Source organism: Mus caroli, unplaced genomic scaffold, assembly GCF_978045245.1.
Source record: "Mus caroli unplaced genomic scaffold, Mus_caroli_1 scaffold_11, whole genome shotgun sequence".
Classification (NCBI taxonomy): Eukaryota; Metazoa; Chordata; class Mammalia; order Rodentia; family Muridae; genus Mus; species Mus caroli.
The window spans coordinates 19,379,406-19,400,985 of record NW_028227266.1 but is presented as its reverse complement, the minus strand read 5'-3'; the positions used below and the strand labels follow the sequence as shown (position 1 = coordinate 19,400,985).

The 21,580-nt window shown below is 42.0% G+C and overlaps 1 protein-coding gene across 6 annotated transcripts in view; it reads right to left on the bottom strand.

The window, feature by feature from the left end:
• Nucleotides 1–21,580, bottom strand: part of Matcap2 (microtubule associated tyrosine carboxypeptidase 2) — a 50,858-nt gene that overhangs the window by 28,262 nt on the left and 1,016 nt on the right. Inside the window, exon 1 of one of the 6 annotated variants that reach the window (XM_021173174.3) lies at nt 20,269–20,338. The exons of 1 other annotated variant lie outside the window; for it this stretch is intronic. Coding sequence is in view for 2 of the 5 variants with exons in the window: in XM_085844492.1 (XP_085700618.1) it covers nt 3,557–3,821 (265 nt within the window). In the remaining 3 variants the exon portion in view is untranslated. Of the gene's footprint in view, nt 1–3,556; nt 3,951–20,268; nt 20,339–21,580 lie in introns of those variants that run through there. 4 more of the 6 variants (XM_021173175.3, XM_085844492.1, XM_021173173.3 and 1 more) reach the window with 4 other exon arrangements.

The following is a 21,580-nucleotide window of genomic DNA, read 5'->3' as shown; positions in this document are numbered from 1 at the left end:
GAGGTGCTCTCCACAGGGACTTTGGAGTACTCACTCAGCATGGAGGCAGCCACTGGGCAGCTCACACCTACAAACCTAGCACTTGGGAGGCAAAGGCAGGAGGAACTCTAACTGAGGCCAACAGGGACTACATAGTGAAACCCTGTTTCTAAAAACTGAAAGGAAACCAAGCATGGCTGGCTCAGGCCGTTTTGCCCAGCACTCTGGAGGCGAGGGCAGGCAGATTTCACAGGAAAAAAAAACTGAAAGCAAAAACAAAAAACATGACACCAAGTACTGGGCCACTGGGATTGCATGGGTGAACCACAATGCTAGGATTCTGGGAGTTTTGGTTTTTGTGACAAGGTCTCACAGATCCCAGACTGGCCTCAAACTCACTGTGTAGCTAAGGATAGCCATGAACCCCTGATCTTCCAAATCCTGAGATAACAGGTGCACCCACCATGCAGAGCTGCTTGTCTGAGACTTGATAGAAAAGAACATTATCCCAGAAAGACATGAGACACTGAAGTAGCTAGCTGTGGTCCTTATGAGATCCTGGAGACAGGACTGCTGTGAGCTCTGCAGCAGTCACAGCTACAAAGTGAGGAGAGGGGGAGGGGGAGGGGGATGGAAGGGGAGGGCAAGGGAGGGGAATGGGGAGGGAGTGGAGAAGGGGAGAGAGAGGGAATGGAAAAGGGGAGGAACAGGGAGGGGAGGGGAGGAGAGGAGGGAGAGGGGAGGGAGAGGGAGTGGAAGAGGTGGGGAGAGAGAGTTATAAGAGGTGAGCTAGAGCTAGGTATGGTGTTGCAACCTGTAATGCCAGCACTCAGGAGACTAGGCCAAGAGGCCACTCTGTACCGTGCAGAAAAAAACAGGAAAGAAAGGGACAAAGGGACAAGGGACAGAGGGAGGAGTGAGAGAGGAAAGAAAATAAACCTTTTCTGACTTGATGCCATTTCTAAGCAACATACTTTTTTTTTTTAATAACTTTCACTTCTGTGTCACCTCACCCTCCTGTCAGCAGTTTCACGAGGATGTTATGTCTAGATCATAGACTAGTCATGACTAAGTAAAACTCGGGTACCATACAAAGTGATTTTACAAACAACTGCTTCAGTTTTGGAATTTAAAATGCCACTTTAGTCTACATTTATAGCTTTTTACCATACTTGAACTTGTGATTCTCTCCCTCCACATCTTGGGTGGTAGGGCTTTAAGTGTGCACTACCACACCTGGACTAGCTGGCACTGGGCACCAGAAGCAGGCAGGGTGCTTGCATGCTAGGCGAGCACGCTCTCAGCTGGGCCATCCCCAGTCCCCCAGACCCTTTACATGTATTTTGGAACAGGCACTCACTAAGTTAGCCAGGAAGACCTGAACTTGCATCTCCCTGCTGCAGCTTCCCAGTAGCTAGGGTTCCAGGCCCGTGACACCAGGCTGGCATATGTATTGCTCTTTCAAAGCAAAAAGAAAAAAGGTCCACATTTTCATCAGTGTTCTTATTGCAATCAAGTTCTACTGGCAAGAAAGGGGCAGGGGCATCTGAGACACTGCAGAGTGAGGGGAAGTCTGGGTAGTACAGATCTGGTTCTCAGCTACACTCTCCATAAAGGTTCTGGTTGTCCCATTTATTGATTGACAGATATGTCAGCACGAAGCCTAGACAACGGGAGAGTCTATATAATAAACTAACAATACTAATACTAATAATCGCTTTGTAACAATGGTGAATGTTTAAAAATACCAGAGACAAGTTTCCCTAAGGCTAGTGTTTCACTGCCAAGTTACCTACATCAGAAAATGCACGACCACGAAGGTCTGCCACTTATAGTCCATTAAATTCTGGTGAAAGAACTGATTTAACAAGAGTATGTGTTCAGTTTAAAAAGAATCCATCTGCAAACCCCTGGCTCTACAGGAATACAGTCTATACTGCAGACTCTCAACATATCTGTTTTCTAATACTATATTTTAATCATATGACATACTAATATTTTAATCATTCTCTCACCACAATGACTTTCGGTTTGGGAGAAAATAATTTTAATTGGTGTAGTTTCTAAACCCAGTGACTCACATGGTAACAGAATCTATTGTCTTGCAGGCAATGGTTTTAACTGGATGACAGGGAGAGTATTTTGCCACCCACAAGGCATTTTTGGTTGTCACAATTCTCTGTGTGTTAAAACAGTCGCTCACAATAAAGAATTAACTCCTTCAATATTAAACTGCTGTGGCTGAGAGGCCTTGTTCTATATCATAGAAAGGACTGGAAGTTTTCATTACCTGTGTTAGTGTACATAAAAATGCATTTCTTCCTGGCATCTCCTGTTGGAGCCTCTAGTTCGAGTCTCTAGTACACAAGTATCCCATCAGCCCGCCTGCACAGCCTAGTGCACATGGACCACTGAGTCCTCCTCATATTTGCCCCTCTCCTGCCAGGCTTGATGGTTTAAAGCAACGTTTTGGCATTGTATTGTTTGGGGGTTTTGTTTGTTTGTTCTTAGAGACAGGGTATCAGTGGCTGGTCTGGAACTTCTGAGGACCAGGCTGACTAAGCTCACCTGCGTCTGCCTCTGATAATGTGTTTTAAGGTGAAAGAGTTATATCTACATCAAATCACAATTTTAAAAAGCCTAATGCCAATTTAAGTGGCCTCTAAGATCTTGGCTTTTATAACTGCATGTCTCCTGTCAACATAACAGTGGAATAGTCTGTAGGTTATCGGAATGGCACAACATAGGTTCTGTGTTTTATACACTGAACAACAAACAGTGTAAAAAAATTAAGATGAGAAAGCAGTTTCACTTAAAAATAATTTAGTTTTTCAGTTTCAAAAGTTCTGCAATAACATACAATGAAAAGGAGTTTCAAAGTACCATAATGAAACCTCTTACTTTGTATGCTAACTTAAAGAATGGCTTTAGCTATTGATGTCCATATCTTAGCACTGGGGAGACTGAGGCAGGAGGGTCATGGGTTCAAAACAACTAATTCGGAAAATTGGTCTACTGGGTGCTGCAATACCCTGAAGCTAAAAGTTCTAGGCTTATTTTGACTCTACTGTGGGAATTAGCTATTTCCCTTTATTCCGTTGTTTTGGTATCTGTCCTGCAGAAATGTTTTCATGCAGAATCAAATGCTAGGAAAATGACTCTGGAACTGTTTAATATTATTAAAGATTTAATATGGCTAATATGCATATCTATTCAAAATAGAAAGACAAACTTTCCAACCTTGGATCTAAACACCTGCTCTTATTAATAACATCAATTCAAAATGTTTGCTAATAAATGCAAACAAAAATACACAACATACACTGAAATGTAGAGATGTGTTTTCACAGCTGATTTTTTTTTTTTTTCTGAACATTCTAGACAATATAACACCTTACTACACACCTAAAATGCTCTGGAATCGTATTGGACTCTACACTCTCTAGATTGCACAGCTCTTGCCCCTTCCCTCTGCTGGGCTAGGGCTGTGTGACTGCGCCCGGTCTTCCGAGTCCCAAACCCAACGGTCTCCACCCGCTGCAGCCGCGCCACTTGGGCCAGCAGTGCCTACACTCACCCGTTACGCGAATAGATTCCAGCATCGTCCCGCCAAGGCCAAGGCCGGCGGGCCGCACCGACGAAAACTCCCGTAAGGCAGCTCGAGACCAGGTGGGGCAGGACTGGCAGCGCAAGGTGGAGGACCACGTCTTACCCAGAGGCTGGAAAGCGCTCTGGCGGTTCCACCTAGTCTCAGCGCTAAGAACCCGCCACGGTGACGTCGCTGCAACCCCGTTGCTAGGAGACGATCCTGCCTTCTTCCCGCACTCCACGCCACCAAACATGCTCGCCGCTGGAGGCGCTCCTGCGACTGACACCCTGCTCGAAGGGAGAGAAGGGAAGCGAACTACAACTCCCAGCGTGCACAGCGCGGACCCGTGCAAGGAGCTGGTCCGCAGAGGCTGGGGTGTTTGTGTGGGGAGGTCAGCATCTGTATGAGGCTCAAGGCCTCATTTCATGATGGCAGAGGGATATAGAAATGGTGTAATAATTCTGAGTTTTAGTTGACCAGAGCAAATTCAGACCCCTGACCTTCCAGCTAATTTACATGGTATGAAATAAATAGGGCGATTTTAGAAGAAAATATGAGCCGGGCGTGGTTGCACACGCCTTTAATCCCAGCACTCGGGAGGCAGAGGCAGGCGGATTTCTGAGTTCGAGGCCAGCCTGGTCTACAAAGTGAGTGCCAGGACAGCCAGGGCTATACAGAGAAACCCTGTCTCGAAAAACCAAAAAAAAAAAAAAAAAAAAAAAAAAAAAAAAATGGCCAGGTATGGTGGCACACTCCTGTTATCCAAACACTTGAGATGTGTAGCAAAGAAGATCAGGGGTTCAAGACCATCATTGCTATATAGTGAATTTTGCCACCATCTTGACTATACAAGAATGTCTTAAAAAAAAAGAATAAAATAAATAAATACAATATTTAATTAAAAAGGAGATCTGGAGAAATGGCTCAGCAGTTAAGAGCACTAACTGCTTTACAGAGGACTTGGGTTTGTTTCCTCATGGCAGCTCACAACTACATGTAACACCACTTCCAGAGCATCCCATGCCCTCTGGCTCTCTCCAGGCCATACTCTCAAACACTCGTGAAATACACACAAATTTTTTAAAAACTAAATTGAAAAAGGAAACAGACTGTGGGTATAGCTCAGATGGTGAAGGGCTCTTTTTAGCATTCAGAGAACCCTGAGTTTAATCCCCAGTACTGTACAAACCTGGCCTGGTGGTACTCATCTCTAATTCCAGCATTCAGGAGGTAGAAGCAGGAGGATCAAGATGTTCCAATTCCTCTATAAGCTTGAAGCCACCCTATATTATAAATATTTGACCTGTTTACCTATCTTATATATGTATATATCTGGGTTTGCATAAAGGGGTTTTGAGAGGGAGAAGTTAATAGTGAATAATTAAATCATAAATTTACTTTAAATCTATTATTTGTATACATAGAATTTTACCATTTTAGAATATGAAAGCTAATTTCACAGAGATGGATGTGCTTGTTTATTTTTACATAAATAATTAATCTCAGCTGAATATTTAATAATGCAGGGCACAGAGTATCTTCAGCACAGTTCTCTGTGTGTGTGTGTGTGTGTGTGTGTGTGTGTGTGTGTGTAAGCACTTGTATGCCTTGGTTTATGTGTGGAGGTCAGAGGACAACTTGCAGGAGTCAGTTCTCTCCTTCCACCAAATGGGTTCTGGGAATGGAACTCAGGTCGTCAGCTTGGTGGTAGGTGCCTTTACTGCTGAGCCATCTCACCAGCCTGCATCTTCCACATTTTTCAGAGGTGATTTTCCTTTTTCACTTTTATAGTTGTCAGTGCTGAGAGTTCCGTTTTACATAAGCTCACAGGATAAACTCACAGGAGTGTGCTTAGTGATTTTCAGAATGTTGGAAATTCTGTCCTAATTCCAAGACAAAGTTCATTTCAATAAAGAGAGAAAACTCGAATCAGCACATCTTTTGGCAGGGATTGTGGTGGTAGTGACACAAGCTTCATGTAGGCTGACCTAGTACTCACTACATAGCTGAGGATAACTTTGAACTCCTGACCCTCCTCTCTCCTCAGCCACTTAAGTGCTGGAATTACAGGAGTATACAACCTCACACAGCTTTAAAAAAAATTGTTCTTAAAGATTATTTTAAAAATTTAATGTGGTCTTTAAAAAAATTATTTGTGTGTATGAGTGTTTCCTTTCATGTGTGCCATGTGTGTGCCTAGTGCCCATAGAGGCCAAAAGAGGGCATCAGAGTCCTCAAAGCTGGGATTATGGATGGCTGTGAGCCACTGCGTGGGTGCTGCAAAATGAACCCAGGTCCTCTGCAAGAGCAGCAAGTGCTTTTAACTACTGCGCCGTCCCTTCAGCCCTTCAAATGCCAATGTTTAAAGCAAAACATTCTAAACCAGTACACTCCAAAGATACATTAGGTACTTACATGCTGGGGAATGGTGGTAGAAAAATATTAAAAGCCTTTGTTTCCATAATTAATCCATCACGTTATGTTTCCATAAGAGCAGAAAACCTTATATAAGCACTGCCACTCTTAACATCAAATCGTGTAGAATTCAAGCTGAGGTGTTTCAGGTAGCATTCACTTTCACTAGAGTTGATGGGTGACACCATATACAATAGAAAATACATATTTTGTGTTCAGAGCCAAAGCTGCAGTGACATCACTTGCTGCAGTGCCGGTGAGTACTGCCCAAAATGTCCCGGAGGGATTCAATACATTTGATTCGGAATCAGTGTTTTGGCCTGAAATGTTTTACTGTTGACAGAAATTTTCCCAACCACCACATTCAGTTACATGACCCCATCTGGCATCTCAACCCTCAGTTTCTGAAGCTGAGTCCTGGATGATCCTGTAGTCTCACCAGGACTCAAATCTGTTTTCAAAACCCAGTGGCCAGAGGGATCTTGCTGCCACGGGATCATGCCACCCTGCTCATGAGCTACCCAGGAGGTTCTTTATGACTTAGCTCTGCTCAGCTCTTTGATGTCATCCCCTACTATGCTCTCACTGTTCTAGAGATGCACTACGGACTGTCTTACCACGTGTCCTTTGTTATCTGTGAGTCTTCCTGCTTCGAATACTCTTCTTCCTGATTGTCTACAGAACACCTTCCTCACTTCCAAATGTCACTCTTCTGAAGCCACACTACTTAAAGTTCCTTTTCGTATTCCATATTCCCCTTCTCAGCTTTATTTTCCCTTAGCATTTTCAGCATTTTTTGACCTATGGTTTACTGGATTTCCGCCCTATTTTGTGTACCCATTCATAGGATAAACAATGTTTTTTCTTTAAGGCTATAGAGATTAAACCTAAAGCCTCAACAGATAAGAACAATATCTGGGGCTGGAGAGATGGCTCAGCAGTTAAAAGCACTGACTGCTCTCCCAGAGATCCTGAGTTCAACTCCCAGCAACCACATGGTGGCTCCCTAGCCTAAAAAAAAGAGATGCCCATGAACATACAAGAAGCCTACAGAACTCCAAATAGACTGGACCAGAAAAGAAATTCTTTCTGTCACACAATAAAACACCAAATGCACTAAACAAAGAAAGAATATTAAAAAGCAGTAAGGGAGCCGGACATGGTGGCGCACACCTTTAATCCCAGCACTCGGGAGGCAGAGGCAGGCAGATTTCTGAGTTCGAGGCCAGCCTGGTCTACAAAGTGAGTGCCAGGACAGCCAGGGCTACACAGAGAAACCCTGTCTCGAAAAACCAAAAAAAAAAAAAAAAAAAAGCAGTAAGGGAAAAAGGTCAAGTAACATATAAAGGGACACCTATCAGAATTAAACCAGACTTCTTACCAGAGACTATGAAAGCCACAAGATCCTGGGCAGATGTCATACAGACCCTAAGAGAACACAAATGCCAGCCCAGGCTACTATACCCAGCAAAACTCTCAATTACCATAGACAGAGAAAACAAGATATTCCATGAAAAACTCAAATTTACATAATATCTTCCCATAAATCCAGCCCTACAAAGGATAATAGATGGAAAACACCAACACAAGGAGGGAAACTACACCCTAGGAAAAAGCAAAGAAAAAAAAAAAGCAAGAAAAAATCTTTCAACAAACCCAAAAGAAGATAGCCACACAAACATAATTCCACCTCTAAAAACAAAAATAAGAGGAAGTAACAATCACTTTTCCTTACTATCTCTTAACATCAAAGGACTCAATTCAACATAAACTAACAGACTGAATACGTAAACAGGACCCAGCATTTTGCTGCATACAGGAAATGCACCTCAGTGACAAAGACAGACACCACCTTAGAGTAAAGGATTGGAAAACAATTTTCCAAGCAAATGGTCCCAAGGAACAAGCTGGAGTAGCCATTCTAATATCGAATAAAATCAACTTTCAGGGGCTGGAGAGATGAGTCGTTAAGAGCATCGACTGCTCCTCCAAAGATCCTGAGTTCAAATCCCAGCAACCACATGGTGGCTCACAACCATCCGTAATGAGATCTGATGCCCTCTTCTGGTGCATCTGAAGACAACTACAGTGTACTTAGATATAATAATAAAGAAATCTCTTTAAAAAATCAACTTTCGGGCTGGAGAGATGGCTCAGTGGTTAAGAGCACCAACTACGCTTCTAGAGGTCCTGAGTTCAAATCCCAGCAACCACATGATGGCTCACAACCATCTGTAATGAGATCTGATGCCCTCTTCTGGTGTGTCTGGAGACAGCTACGGTGTACTCATATACATAAAATAAATTAATAAATATAATAAAAAAATCAACTTTCAACCAAAAGTTATCAAAAAGCATAAGGAAGGACACTTCATACTCATCAAAGGAAAAATCTACCAAGAAGAACTCTCAATTCTGAACATTTATGCTCCAAATGCAAGGGCACCCGCATTCATAAAAGAAACTTTACTAAAGCTCAAAGCACACATTGCACCTCACACAATAAAAAATGGGAGATGGAGAGATGGCTCAGCGGTTAAGAGTACTGTCTGCTCTTCCAGAGGCCCTGAGTTCAAATCCCAGCAACCACATGGTGACTTACAACCATCCATAATGAGATCTGATGCCCTCTTCTGGGCGTGTCTGAAGACACCTACAGTATATTTACATATAATAAATAAATAAATCTTTTTAAAAATAATAAATCTTTTAAAAAAATGTGAGACTTCAACTCTCAAAATGGAGAGATTATGGAAACAGAAAATAAACAGACACAGTGAAACTAACAGAAGTTATGAAACAAATGGATCTAACAGATATTTATAGAACATTTCAACCTAAAACAAAAGAATATACCTTCTTCTCAGCACCTCACAGTACCTTCTCCAAAACTGACCATATAATTGGTCACAAAACAGGCCTCAACAGATACAAGAAGAATGAAATAATCCCATGCACCCTACCAGATCAGCACGGACTAAGGCTGATCTTAAATACCAACAAAAACAACGGAAAACACACATACACATGGAAGCTGAACAATGCTCTACTCAATGATAACTTGGTCAAGAAAGAAATAAATAAATTAAAGGCTTTTTAAAATTTAATGAAAATGAAGACACAATATACCAAAACTTATGGGACACAATGAAAACAGTGGTAAGAGGAAAACTCATAAATCTAAGTGCCTCCAGAAAGAAACTGGAGAGAGCACACACTAGCAGCTTGACAGCACACCTGAAAGCTCTAGAACAAAAGGAAGCAGGTACACCCAAGAGGAGTAGATGGCAGGAAATAATCAAACTCAGGGCTGAAATCAATGAGGTGGAACCAAAAAGAACTATACAAAGAATCAACAAAACCAAGAGCTGGTTCTTTGAGAAAATCAACAAGATAGATAAACCCTTAGCCAGACTAACTAGAGGGCACAGAGACAGTATTCAAATTAACAAAATCAGAAATGAAAAGGGGGACATAACAATGAAATGTATCTTTAAATAATTATTCTATTTGTTGAATATTAACAGTTGAAAATATTAATTAAAATCATGTTCTACAAATAAACAAACAAGACAAAACAAAACAAAGTACTGACTGCTCTTCCAGAGGTCCTGAGTTCAACCCTCAGCAACCACATGGTAGCTCAGAACCATCTGTAATGGGATCTGATGCCCTCTTCTGGTGTGTCTGAGGACAGCAACAGTGTACTCATATAAATAAAAATAAATAATATTAAAGAAAAAAAAAAAAAGAACAGTACGTGGAGAGTGGGGAGCTGAAGAGATGGCTCACAATTAAGAGCACTTATTGCTCTTCTAAAGGACGTGGGCGCAGTTCCTAGCACCCACATGCAGCTCACGTCCTGGAGCGTACTCTGTAGGTGGGGAGCACTAGAAAACGTGTGGATTTTCAATGTTAACTCAAAGAAACGGACTGGAAATGAGTCTTCAGATGGGTCATGCATTTGCTAAAGCAGTTTAGTTACAATTACTCTGGCAACACATATTCTGAAACTTGTTTTTTGTTTGAAAATGTATATATTTCATGGATTTTTATATACAAGTGCCTGGTTTAATGTTTTTAGAGTTTTTTATGAGTACTTTACTCTTCATGTCTAGTGTGTAGTTACGTTAGCTTAAGGACTTTTTCTCAAAAAGGAAAACTTGTGGATAGTCAGGCAGTCCTAGTATACCTACAGTCCAGCCTGTTGCCCTTTTACATTATATTCATCAATTATTCTCTGAAAAAGAAAACAAAGAGTGTCCTAATGGAGATTTCTCTGAACACAGACCAAGAATTGAGTCGTGAGAATTCTGAGTGCTTGTGAGAAAACTCCAAGAAAACAAGAAGACAGTCTTGTGATCTCAGTTTCTTCAGAACTCAGAATTCTTCTTAGAATGTGGAGAGGATAGGAGTGCATTTATTTCAGCTATTGTTATTCACATGTCACTATGGAAAAGCATTTTTGCCACATGTAGCTTGGCCCTGTGATTGGACGCCTTACTTATATAATGCTCCTTAACCCTGGAAGTGTAAGCTGTCCAATGCTCTGAATAAAGTTGGCTATTGCATGAGACTTTAGTCCGCCTCCTTTTTAGGGCCTGCTTTCCTAGGTATACCAACAAGAGTGTTAGAGGTGTATAAAGTCATGCGACCACAGCCTGTGCAGTTTACTCTGAATGCTTTTGCTGGGGTGCTGAACCGTTGTGTCTGCTTTCTTTATAACTCATCAGTTGGTTTGCTTTTCGGTGCTGGCTATCCAATTCAGAGCTTTCTGTGTACTTATGCAAGCACTCTACCACTGTGCTATGTCCCAGCCCCATTTTTATTACATTTCAAAATACCCAAAATGTATATATTTCATGGATTTTTATATACAAGTGCCTGGTTTAATGTTTTTAGAGTATGGAAGGAACTTACGGACTAGTAAGGGAGATTTTAAATTCTGACATCATTACAATATATGAATATATGTGTGCATAAGTATATACTGTATATATATATATGTATGTACATATATATATATATATACATATATATACACAAATGAGAGTAGATATTGAAAGTATACTTCCTCTTCAGTGTTCATCAGTCTTAAGGATTTGGTGGTTTGGGTAGTGGGATATGCCTTCAATGCTAGCCCTTCAGAGGCAGAAGCAGGTAGATCTCTGGCCAACCTGGTTTATAGAACGTGTTCTATGTCAGCCTGAGCTACAGACTGAGAACCTGTCTCAAAACAAAAACAAAAGTGAAAAACCTAAGAATTATAAAATTATAAAAATTATACTGGGTTGGAGAGATGACTCAGTGGTTAAGAGCACTGGCTGCTGTTACAGAGGACCTGGGTTCAATGCCCAGCATTCATAACCATCTCTAGCTCTGGTCCTAGAGACGACAACATTCTGACTTTAATGAGCATGTGGTGTACATAACTACACGCAGGCAAAACATTCTTACACATGTAACAAAATAAATCTTTTTAAAAATTGTAAAAATGGCTGAGTGTGGTGAGCAATGCGTTTAATCTTAATACTAGGGAGGCATGGACAAGTGGATCTCTTGTAAGTTTGAAGCTAGCCTGGTCTACATAGTAAACCAGAACTACACAGTGAGACTGTAATTTTCTTTTTTCTTTCTTTCTTTCTTTCTTTCTTTCTTTCTTTCTTTCTTTCTTTCTTCCTCCCTCCCTCCCTCCCTCCCTTTCTTCCTTCCTTCCTTCCTTCCTTCCTTTCTTTCTTTCTTCTGTTTTTTTGTTTTGTTTTCTTTTGTTTTGTTTGTTTTTTCGAGACAGGGTTTCTCTGTGAAGCCCTGGCTGTCCTGGAGCGTACTCTGTAGACCAAGCTGGCCTCGAACTCAGAAATCCATCTGCCTCTGCCTCCCAAGTGCTGTGGGCATGCACCACCACTGCCCGACAAGACTGTATTTTTCAAAAAAAAAATTCTAAAAATGAGTTTGATGCCTTTGTACTTAGCCCATTTAAAATCTACTTCATTCTTGTTTTGTTTTGTTTTAAGATTTATTTATTTATTTATTATACATAAGTACACTGTAGCTGTCTTCAGACACTCCAGAAGAGGGAGTCAGACCAGGCTGGCCTCGAACTCAGAAATCTGCCTGCCTCTCAAGTGCTGGGATTAAAGTCGTGGGCCACCACAGCCGGGCCACCGAGAAGAATGTATATCCAGGCTGTTGGGTACAATAGTCTGTAGATATCTGTTAGTTCCCATTGATGTATGGTGCAACTTAACTGTGAAGTTTCTTTGCTGATTTGATTCAGAGCCCATCCATATGTGAGATGTGTTCTTGCTGCCTCAGGCTCTGAGGTGAGTGTTCAGTCTCCCACAGGGCTCTCAAAAAGGCCCAAACATTGCAAGCATGGCACCAGCAGGTCTTGCCCTCTCCTCTTCCCTCTCCTTTGTTATATTACATTCCTAAAGCTAGCCACCAAGGTCTCTTCCGTTATTTGGTCACTTCCTTATACCTGATAAAATACCAAGGCCAGCGATCAAAATTCATTAATTGACTATCCTGGCTAGCACATCCAATCAGGACTTACCAACTCATCCTAACACAGACTTCCCAGCCTTTCCTCCTTCAGAAACACCTGCTGTTGCCTTTGCTCAACCCAAAGGGATGAATTAAGCAATCCATGCAAATGCTCTTAGCCACTAAGTCTAGAAGCCTAGTCATCTTTTTGTTTTGTACACTGTAGCTGTCTTCAGACACACCAGAAGAGGGCATCCGATCCCATTACAGATGGTTGTGAGCTACCATGTACTTGCTGGGAATTGAACTCAGGACCTGGAAGAGCAGTCAGTGCTCTTAACCACTGAGCCATCTCTCCAGCCCCATGTATGCTGCTTCTTTTTTTTTTTTTTTTTTTTTTTTTTTTTTTTGGTTTTTCGAGACAGGGTTTCTCTGTGTAGCCCTGGCTGTCCTGGAACTCACTTTGTAGACCAGGCTGGCCTCGAACTCAGAAATCCGCCTGCCTCTGCCTCCCGAGTGCTGGGATTAAAGGCGTGCGCCACCACGCCCGGCTGTATGCTGCTTCTTTAAGAAATGTCTGCAGCGCTGGCTTAGTTGTCATGAACTGCCTTCCCCCGTGTTTCTCTTGATTCATTCTTTTTTAAAGGACAAGGTTTTTATGATTTTATTTTTTAAAAAGCAGCTATATAGTGTAAAAATGTCCAAAACGAATTTTCAGGGTTAGTTGGTCTTTCCTTAGAAAAATGAAAAACAAAACATTTTTTTAAAAAAATATTTTATTTATTTATTACATGTAAGTACACTGTAGCTGTACACACCAGAAGAGGGCATCAGATTTCATTACCGATGGTTGTGAGCCACCGTGTGGTTTTGGGATTTGAACTCAGGACCTTTGGAAGAGCAGTCGGCACTCTTAACTGCTGAGCCATCTCACCAGCCCAAAACAAAACATTTTAAAAGAGCAAATTGGCCAAAGTCTGAAAAAGTCAACAACAGGTTTTTTTGGTTTTCTTTAAGAGAAAACCCTTTTCTATTTAAAGCTTGTGGATTTGCACATGTGGAAATATATATCTACACAGAGCTGCAATGGTTTCATTCATATATGAAACCAACTTGGGGGTGTCTGGCCATTTTGAGTGTTTAACATATTGAAGGGTTGTTTGTGTCTGGTAAATCTGGCATAGAATGCACCCAGATTTAGATATTAGTAATTTGTGAATACTTCCTTCATTTATATTATAACGAACATTTGGAATTTCGTGCTGCCTTCTCAGCTGTGTTGATCACAATTGTGTCAGACCTGGAAGGCTTAAACACAATGTCAAGTTATCCTTTCTCGGCATTTGGTTACTCATTTGGAGCAGACAGGCAAGAATTCACAATCCACAACCTAAGCACTTGCTTCAAATTAAACATCCTCCTTCCATTTGCAAAATGATGCCTAACTAAGCAAACCAAAGCTGGGACCCAAGCCAGCTGGCCTTCCTCTTCCTGGAGAAGCCTGCATCCTCAGGGCTTCTCAGTGATGAGTCTGAGGTGAGTAAAAGAAAAGCCATCTTTCCCCTCCAGCTCATGGAGGCAAAGCGTAGGAAGCCGTCAATCTCACTATAGTTACTCGTCAGCAGCAGGGCTGCAGCTGAGAAGGCAACACACAAATTCTTGCCAAGCCCTGAGTTCAGAATCTTGAGACTCAAGGGTTACAGAAACATTCACCCTGTGTAATAAGGTTCCTTACATGATCCAGCACAGAGATTTTATGGTATGGCCTTTCTTGTGCCCCTGAAAATATTCTTATTTGTTCCATGTATTTAATAGATGATTTGTGGGGCAGAGAAACACTGGCTGACAAGTATTTGCTTTCAAGATTTGGAATATATCATTTTACGTTTCTAGCTTTTAGGTCTGGTGCCAGCAAAGCTCTTGGAACTTTGGCCTCTGGATGTTAGCACTATTCCTTTATAGCCTTTACCTTTTGAAATGTTTTGAAAAACTATTTTGGGCTGAGAGCCTAGCTTTTAACAGCTGCCTTTAATCTCAGCCTTGGAAGGTCGGGGCAGGTGGATGTCTGTGAGTTCGAGGCCAGCCTGGTCTGCAGAGCTCGCTCCAGGACAACTAAGGCACCCAGAGCAGCCCTGTACTGAAAATAAAGGGGTAAAAAAGTGACACGCACTGTGAGCTGCTATGTATGGGGCGCCAGGAACTGAATCCTTGAAGAGCAGCGAGTGGCTCTTAACCCTGCTTAGCCATTTCTCCAACTCCTTATGACATTTTTTTTTAACTTTTAGAATGTATTTTTATGCCAGGTGTGGTGGCACACGCCTTTAATCCCAGCACTTGGGAGGCAGAGGCAGGCGGATTTCTGAGTTCGAGGCCAGCCTGGTCTACAAAGTGAGTTCCAGGACAGCCAGGGCTATACAGACAAACCCTGTCTCAAAAAACCAAAAAACAAACAAACAAAACCCCAATGAAGTTTTTAATTGGACACACTCATTATCTCTATTAATAATCATAAACATTGGGAGCTGCTTGACAACTGTAAAGTTTTCCAAGCAGGGGCTGGATAATTAGGATCATCATGTGAGGACTGTTTTACTTATTGTTGTGAATCACAAAATTATCCCCAGATCTTCCCTTTGCTGTCAGCTTTAGGCAGCACTCCTGTTTAATGTATGGCCCAAGACCATTCTTCTTCATCCACTACTTTGTCTCAGACAAGAAGCCGAAACGTTGAACCTGCCTGAACTGGGAGCGTATGCAGGTATACATAAAACACTGCACTATAATGTGGAATTCAGTCATTTCCTTGTAGAACAGGGGAGGACGAGCCATCTACCAACTACACAGAATAATATAAACGATTATACAGTTATAGCTAAATAAATCCCATGGTCCACAACAATTTTCCAGCTATGAACAGGTTACGTACGGGATGAATGTCTCATGAGATTATCTACCTGAGCTAGGTGTGGCTGCACATGGCTTTACTACCAGCCTGCCTCTGTCCCCAGAATGTTAGCTTTAAGGCATATGGTGGGCTCTTTTGTTTCCTCTTGCATTGTATAAACTTTTATATTTTTCTGTGTGTTTGAACTCATGTCAGAATAAAATGGTTAATGTGGGTTGAAAATGAAATATAACCTCACAATTGACTACACAGAGGATTTCTAAGACATGACACAGCTGGACTCCTACGCAGATACTCAAGGTGATGAGCGGGGCATCCTGATTGTAGGCTCAAGATAAGAAAGCTGTGGACCCATTGAAAGGCAGTCAGAAGTTTGTTTGGGGGAAGGGAGGATAAGTGAGAGCTCTTCTTAGCATTGAAAACTACACAGAGTGGGTCCATAGTAAGATCATTTCCATTGAGGAAAGGTGGAATGTAAAATAAGATGGAGATAGGGACTCAAAGGGATAAGAATGACAGGATTTTTTTTTTCTTTTTTTGAGACAGGGTTTCTCTGTGTAGCCCTGGCTGTCCTGGAACTCACTCTGAAGACCAGGCTGGCCTCGAACTCAGAAATCTGCCTGCCTCTCAAGTGCTGGGATTAAAGTCGTGGGCCACCACTGCCCGGCCCAAGAATGAAAGGATTCTGAGTAACTTTGATGGTCCAACTGGATGAACAAATATGAAACGGAATTGGCTCAACATCTTATCTATTGGGGAAATGCTTAACTTAGCAAGCCAGGTATAGCAGAAAAGGAGGTTAGCAGCAGGCAAGTCAATTCAGCAAGGAGGACGAGAGCTACGGAGAGTGGCATTAGAATGTTTTTCCTTGAGTTCTAAGTAAGAAGCAAGTGAAACAACACGAGTTGGGCAGCACCAGGTGTGGTGGTACACTCCCTGGCATCTGGGGGATGGGGGAAGGAGGATCAGAACTTCAAGGCTACCCTCAGCTACATAGGGAGTTGGGAGCCAGCCTGGACTACATGAGACTCTGACTCAAAACAAAACAGAGGAAAACAAAATAACTAAATAAAACTCATTCTTCTGGGCTGGAGAGATGGCTCAGTGGGTAAGAGCACTGACTGTTCTTCCAAAGGTCCTGAGTTCAAATTCCAGCTACCACATGGTGGCTGACAACCATCTGTAATGAGATATGACACCTTCTTCTGGCAAGTCTGATATAATAATAAATAAATCTTTTGTTTTGTTTTGTTTGTTTTGTTTTGTTTTTTCGAGACAGGGTTTCTCTGTGTAGCCCTGGCTGTCCTGGCACTCACTTTGTAGACCAGGCTGGCCTTGAACTCAGAAATCCGCCTGCCTCTGCCTCCCGAGTGCTGGGATTAAAGGCGTGCGCCACCACGCCCAGCAAATAAATCTTTAAAAAAAAAAAAAAACCCTCATTCTTCTGAAAGTAATCTACATTAAAGTCTTTGGATCACAAAAACAAAAACGAAAACAACTAAATTTTGTGGAACTAGAAACCAACAAGCTGGGGGCGGGGTGGGGGGAAGCAGAGTGGAGGAAGGTTATGGTGAAGTCAAAGATCCTGGAGAAAACCTACAACCACTACTTTATTAAATCAGAATAATTGCCAATTACATTCTAAAGATCTGTCCTTATACTCACAGAGAAGTATAGTCTTAACCCCTCATCAAGGAAGCCTCTCTTTGTAACAGTGGCCATTACAGAAAAAACACAACCAATCGAAATGCAGAGTTGTAGAGTCTAGTCCCAACTGATATATCTACAACTCAACTTCTACACCCAGGCTCTGACATTGCTGAAAAGGGAACAGAAAGACTGTGAAAGCCCGAGGAACGGGGAGTTAGCCGTGATCATGCATCTTAATAAGTGTCAGAAGCTACATCCTAAGCATGACTGCCTAAACATGAGGTGAACAGAGGTGACACCAATAGACATGCTGGAGTCTCTTGGTGAAGAGGGAGCTCAGGAGGCCTCAATCCTATACAAAGAATCACAGGCAACTAAGGAGTGCTGAGAGCAGAAAAAAAGAGTCTTCCCCAGGCAAGAACAAACCAACTGACCATTCAATACCAAATGGTCAGCACTGAAAATATACATACAGGTATGAGATGGCTGAGTGGGTAAGAGCATTAACTGCTCTTCTGAAGGTCCTGAGTTCAAATCCCAGCAACCACATGGTGGCTCACAACCACCCATAATGAGATCTAATACCCTCTTCTGGTGTGTCTGAAGTCAGCTACAGTATACTTATGTATAATAATAATAATAATAATAATAAAATCTTAAAAAAGAAAAAAAAGAAGTGTTTGTGGGGGAGGGGGAGGAGGGGTTGGAGGGAGGAAAAGGGAAGAGGAAGTGATGTAATTATATCATCTCAAAAGATTTAAAACTATGTTTACTTATTACTTCTGTATGTCTGTATAACAAGTGGACACACGCATTCTAGAGCATGCCTGTATAAGTCAGAGGACAGCTCTGGGTAGTGATTTTCACTTCTGGTGATCACACTCACATATATCAAGGAACTCGTATCACAAGACTTTACTGCTAAGCCATCTTGCCAGCCCTTTTTTTTTCTTTTCTTTTTGATGTGTGTTTATGTCTGTGTGTGTGTGTGCGTGCGTGTGCATGTGTGAGAGAGACAGAGACAGACAGAGAGAGACAGACAGACAGACAGACAGACAGGGACAGAGAGAACTCTGTAGCCCAGGCTGACTTAGAGCTTACTATATACCTTTGAGACCTTGTCCACCCTAGAGTAACAATAATCCTGGGCTAGGGCTGGGGGATTTTCGAATGTGGACTGGAGTCCAAGTGCCACAGTGCACGTGAGCAGGGAGAGAAGAGGCAGTCCAACACAGATGGTTGCTGCGAGGAATAGTAGGGGCCAGTGTGGGACTGTGCTTCCCGACGTCGTCAGAAAATGACACTTGAGAGCTCAGTGCCAACTGGGGGTAGGGCTGAGGGCTTGGTATTGAGGTTTTGAAGGTGTGCCTTCTAAAGTCTACGCTGGAAACTTAATCCCCAGTGCAACCGTGGCCACAGGTCATGGGGCTGCGCCCTGATGGACAGTTAATCCACATTTAAGTGCACTATTTCCCCAGTCCCAGTTCAATACTCTGTCTTGGATGTTCCCATCCATTGTTCTGGTCCTGCAATGCAGGAAGGCCGTCACCAACTGTGGAGTCAGGACTTAGACTGCTGTGTCTGTACAATTATAAGAAACAAACTGGGGCTGGAGAGATGGCTCAGCGGTTAAGAACATTGACTGCTCTTCCAAAGGTCCTGAGTTCAAATCTCAGAGCTCAGGCCCAAGAGCTGAGATTGTGTCCATATATGGTAAAAACTGCGCCCTATATAACCAGTCCCAGGGCAGCTAGGAAAATATGCAGACCATGTCTCAAAACAAACAAAATGACTAACTTTTGCTATTTTGTCACGGCAGAAGATGAGCTAACACAAAGGGGACCATGTCAGACTGGAAAGTAGAGAAAGGGAAGTGAAGTAGATTTTATGGTCACTGATATTTGGATGGGTTAGTGAGAGAGGAGATTAATTTTCACATGATAGAAGACCATGAAGTGCAATAATTTAAATATTGAAATACCATATTTAAATTGTAAATAAATTTAAAGGAGACTTACTGTTGATAATCAATTAAAGAGTGTGAATCCTGAGCCAGACTCTGGGTTTGAGTTTACAGTGAGATCCTCTCTCAGAACACCAAAAATAAATAAAACTATAAATTAAGTTTTGTGAAAATAGTCTTATGAAATAAATGTGGGTATGGAAGAATAATTCCGTATATATGTTACAGACTGGGCATGGTGGTGTTCTGAACAGCAAGCTGATGTCTGAGGAAGGGGCCTTCATGATCCTTTTCTCAGGGTTGGATTGCAGGCAGATTTTTTTCAGTCTGCAAGGAGGTTTGAGTTACTTTGAACCAAGATAAACTATTGCTAGAGAAACCACAGCTGGTGAGAACTAGAAACTATGGGAAATCTTTATTCTGCTTTGCCTTTAAAAGAAGCTGAACGCCTTTAATCCCAGCACTTGGGAGGCAGAGGCAGGCGGATTTCTGAGTTCCAGGACATCCTAGCCTGGTCTACAGAGTGAGTTCCAGAACAGCCAGGACTACACAGAGAAACCCTGTCTCCAAAAAAAACCACAAAAAAAATCACAAAAACAAGAAGAAGAAGCTGAAACTTTGAATAAACTGTGTATTGGCTGTCTCAGCTGTGTACCCCACCCCACCCCCGTGTCCTGTTAATGTGGCTCTACCCTTGGGATCCCTACACACGCTGACAGCGGTGCACACCTGTAATCTCAGCCTTTGGGAGGTAGAAGCAAGAAGATCAGGACTTCAAGGTCATCTTCCACTGCATAGGAAGTTTGAGGCTATTCTGGGATATACTGAGGACACGGTGTCTGTTGGGTAATACATTGACAGTCCTCCCTTGCACCCCCACTCCTAGGGGCTGCTCACAGAGCCTCTCCTACATGCCATACAAGCACTCCAGCACCGAGCCACACACAAATGCATTTTAAAATTATTTTAAGACAGAATCTCACTGAATGGCCCAGGTTGCCTTCAAATTTGTGATCCTCTCACTTAATCAACCTCAGGTAGCTGGGGTTACAAGTATGCACCACCACGCCCACCTGTATATTCAAAAGCAAAATGACCTGGTTTTGAATGGTTTTACTAGGTAGCCCAAGCTGGCTTGGAACTGACTATGTAGCCAAGGCTAGCCTTGAGCTGAAATCATCCTGACTCAGTCAGGTGCCCCCATACCCCACTTAATTTTTGTTGGTTCTTATTCTTCATTACAATACATGCATAAAAGGAGACCCCCATTAGCCAGATAACCTGACGCGGAGAACCTTTGTCTGATCCTTTTTGCCACCGCTTTCTGGTCAGGTCTTGGCCTTTTCTCTTTCTGTAAAAATACAGATATGTTATTGTATTACTTTGTCAATTGTGAGAATGTATGTGATTTTTGAAAACTTTAACTTAAAATATATATTTTGGAGTGTCCTTGATAAAGTTAATGTTACCACATTTTTGAGGTTTAGTTTATCTACAAGAAACATAATTATTTGTTTAAAAGAATAGATCTTCCAAAGATGAAATACTCATTTTTCTAGGGCCCTATCTCTGCTTGAGATCCTTGTCTTTAAAAGAATATTTTTATGTATATGGATGTTCTGTCTACATGTATGTCTGTGTATCATGTGTGTACCTAGAATCCACACAGGCTGAAGGGGAAACTGGATAGCTAGGGCTGGAGGTACAGGTGGTTGTGAGCCACCACGTGGGTGCTGGGAATTAAACCTGGTTCCTCTGGAAGAGCAACCAATGCTCTTGATTGCTGAGCCACGTCTCAAGCACCTTGGCTTAGATGATGATAATCTGGGATTGTATGCATTACCACCATACCCAGCAATGATTTTTTTTTTTTTAATGAGAAAAGTTATTCCAGCTTATAAACTTAAGAAAGAACTGCTATGGGTCAGAGACCCACACAGAAATGTTAGGAGACAACTGCAGTGGTCTAGGGGTGTGCTCTTGAATCTGTAGCATAGCTTCTGGGTTACACCAGCTTTGTACATGGGAGCTATTGTACTGGTGGGTGCTGCTATCCTTATTACCACTATGATCAAGACATTAATGAAAGGTCAATGCTACAGAGCGCTGTAGTAGAAAACAACCTACAAGTTTAGAGTAGCTATACTGCTTTATCCATGCTAGCTAGAATCAAATTGTTTACAATGAAACCAAGGATTACAGAGGCAACAGCCCGAAGGCACAACGGCTACATAAATTTCCAATGACTCATTCCCAAAACTGACCTACACAGCCACACCCCAAATACCCACACCCCTTTTCCTTTTCAGTGCTTGAAAAAAAAATTCAGGCATCCATTCCCTTTGGTTTATAGGTAGCAAATTCTAACAACCCCACACACCACACACTTAAACAAAGCTCTTTCCATTTTCTATCATTCCACAGCTCCAAGGCACCAAGGAAGTTTATTATTCTTGTTATACCGTGGCCCCAGGGATCTGAATTCTTAGAAGTTGCTCTTAAAGTTAAGTTCTTATTCCATGCCCCAAATTCAGTTTATTACAATCTATACATTTTTAAATTCTTTATTACTTAGAAAAACATCATTAATTTA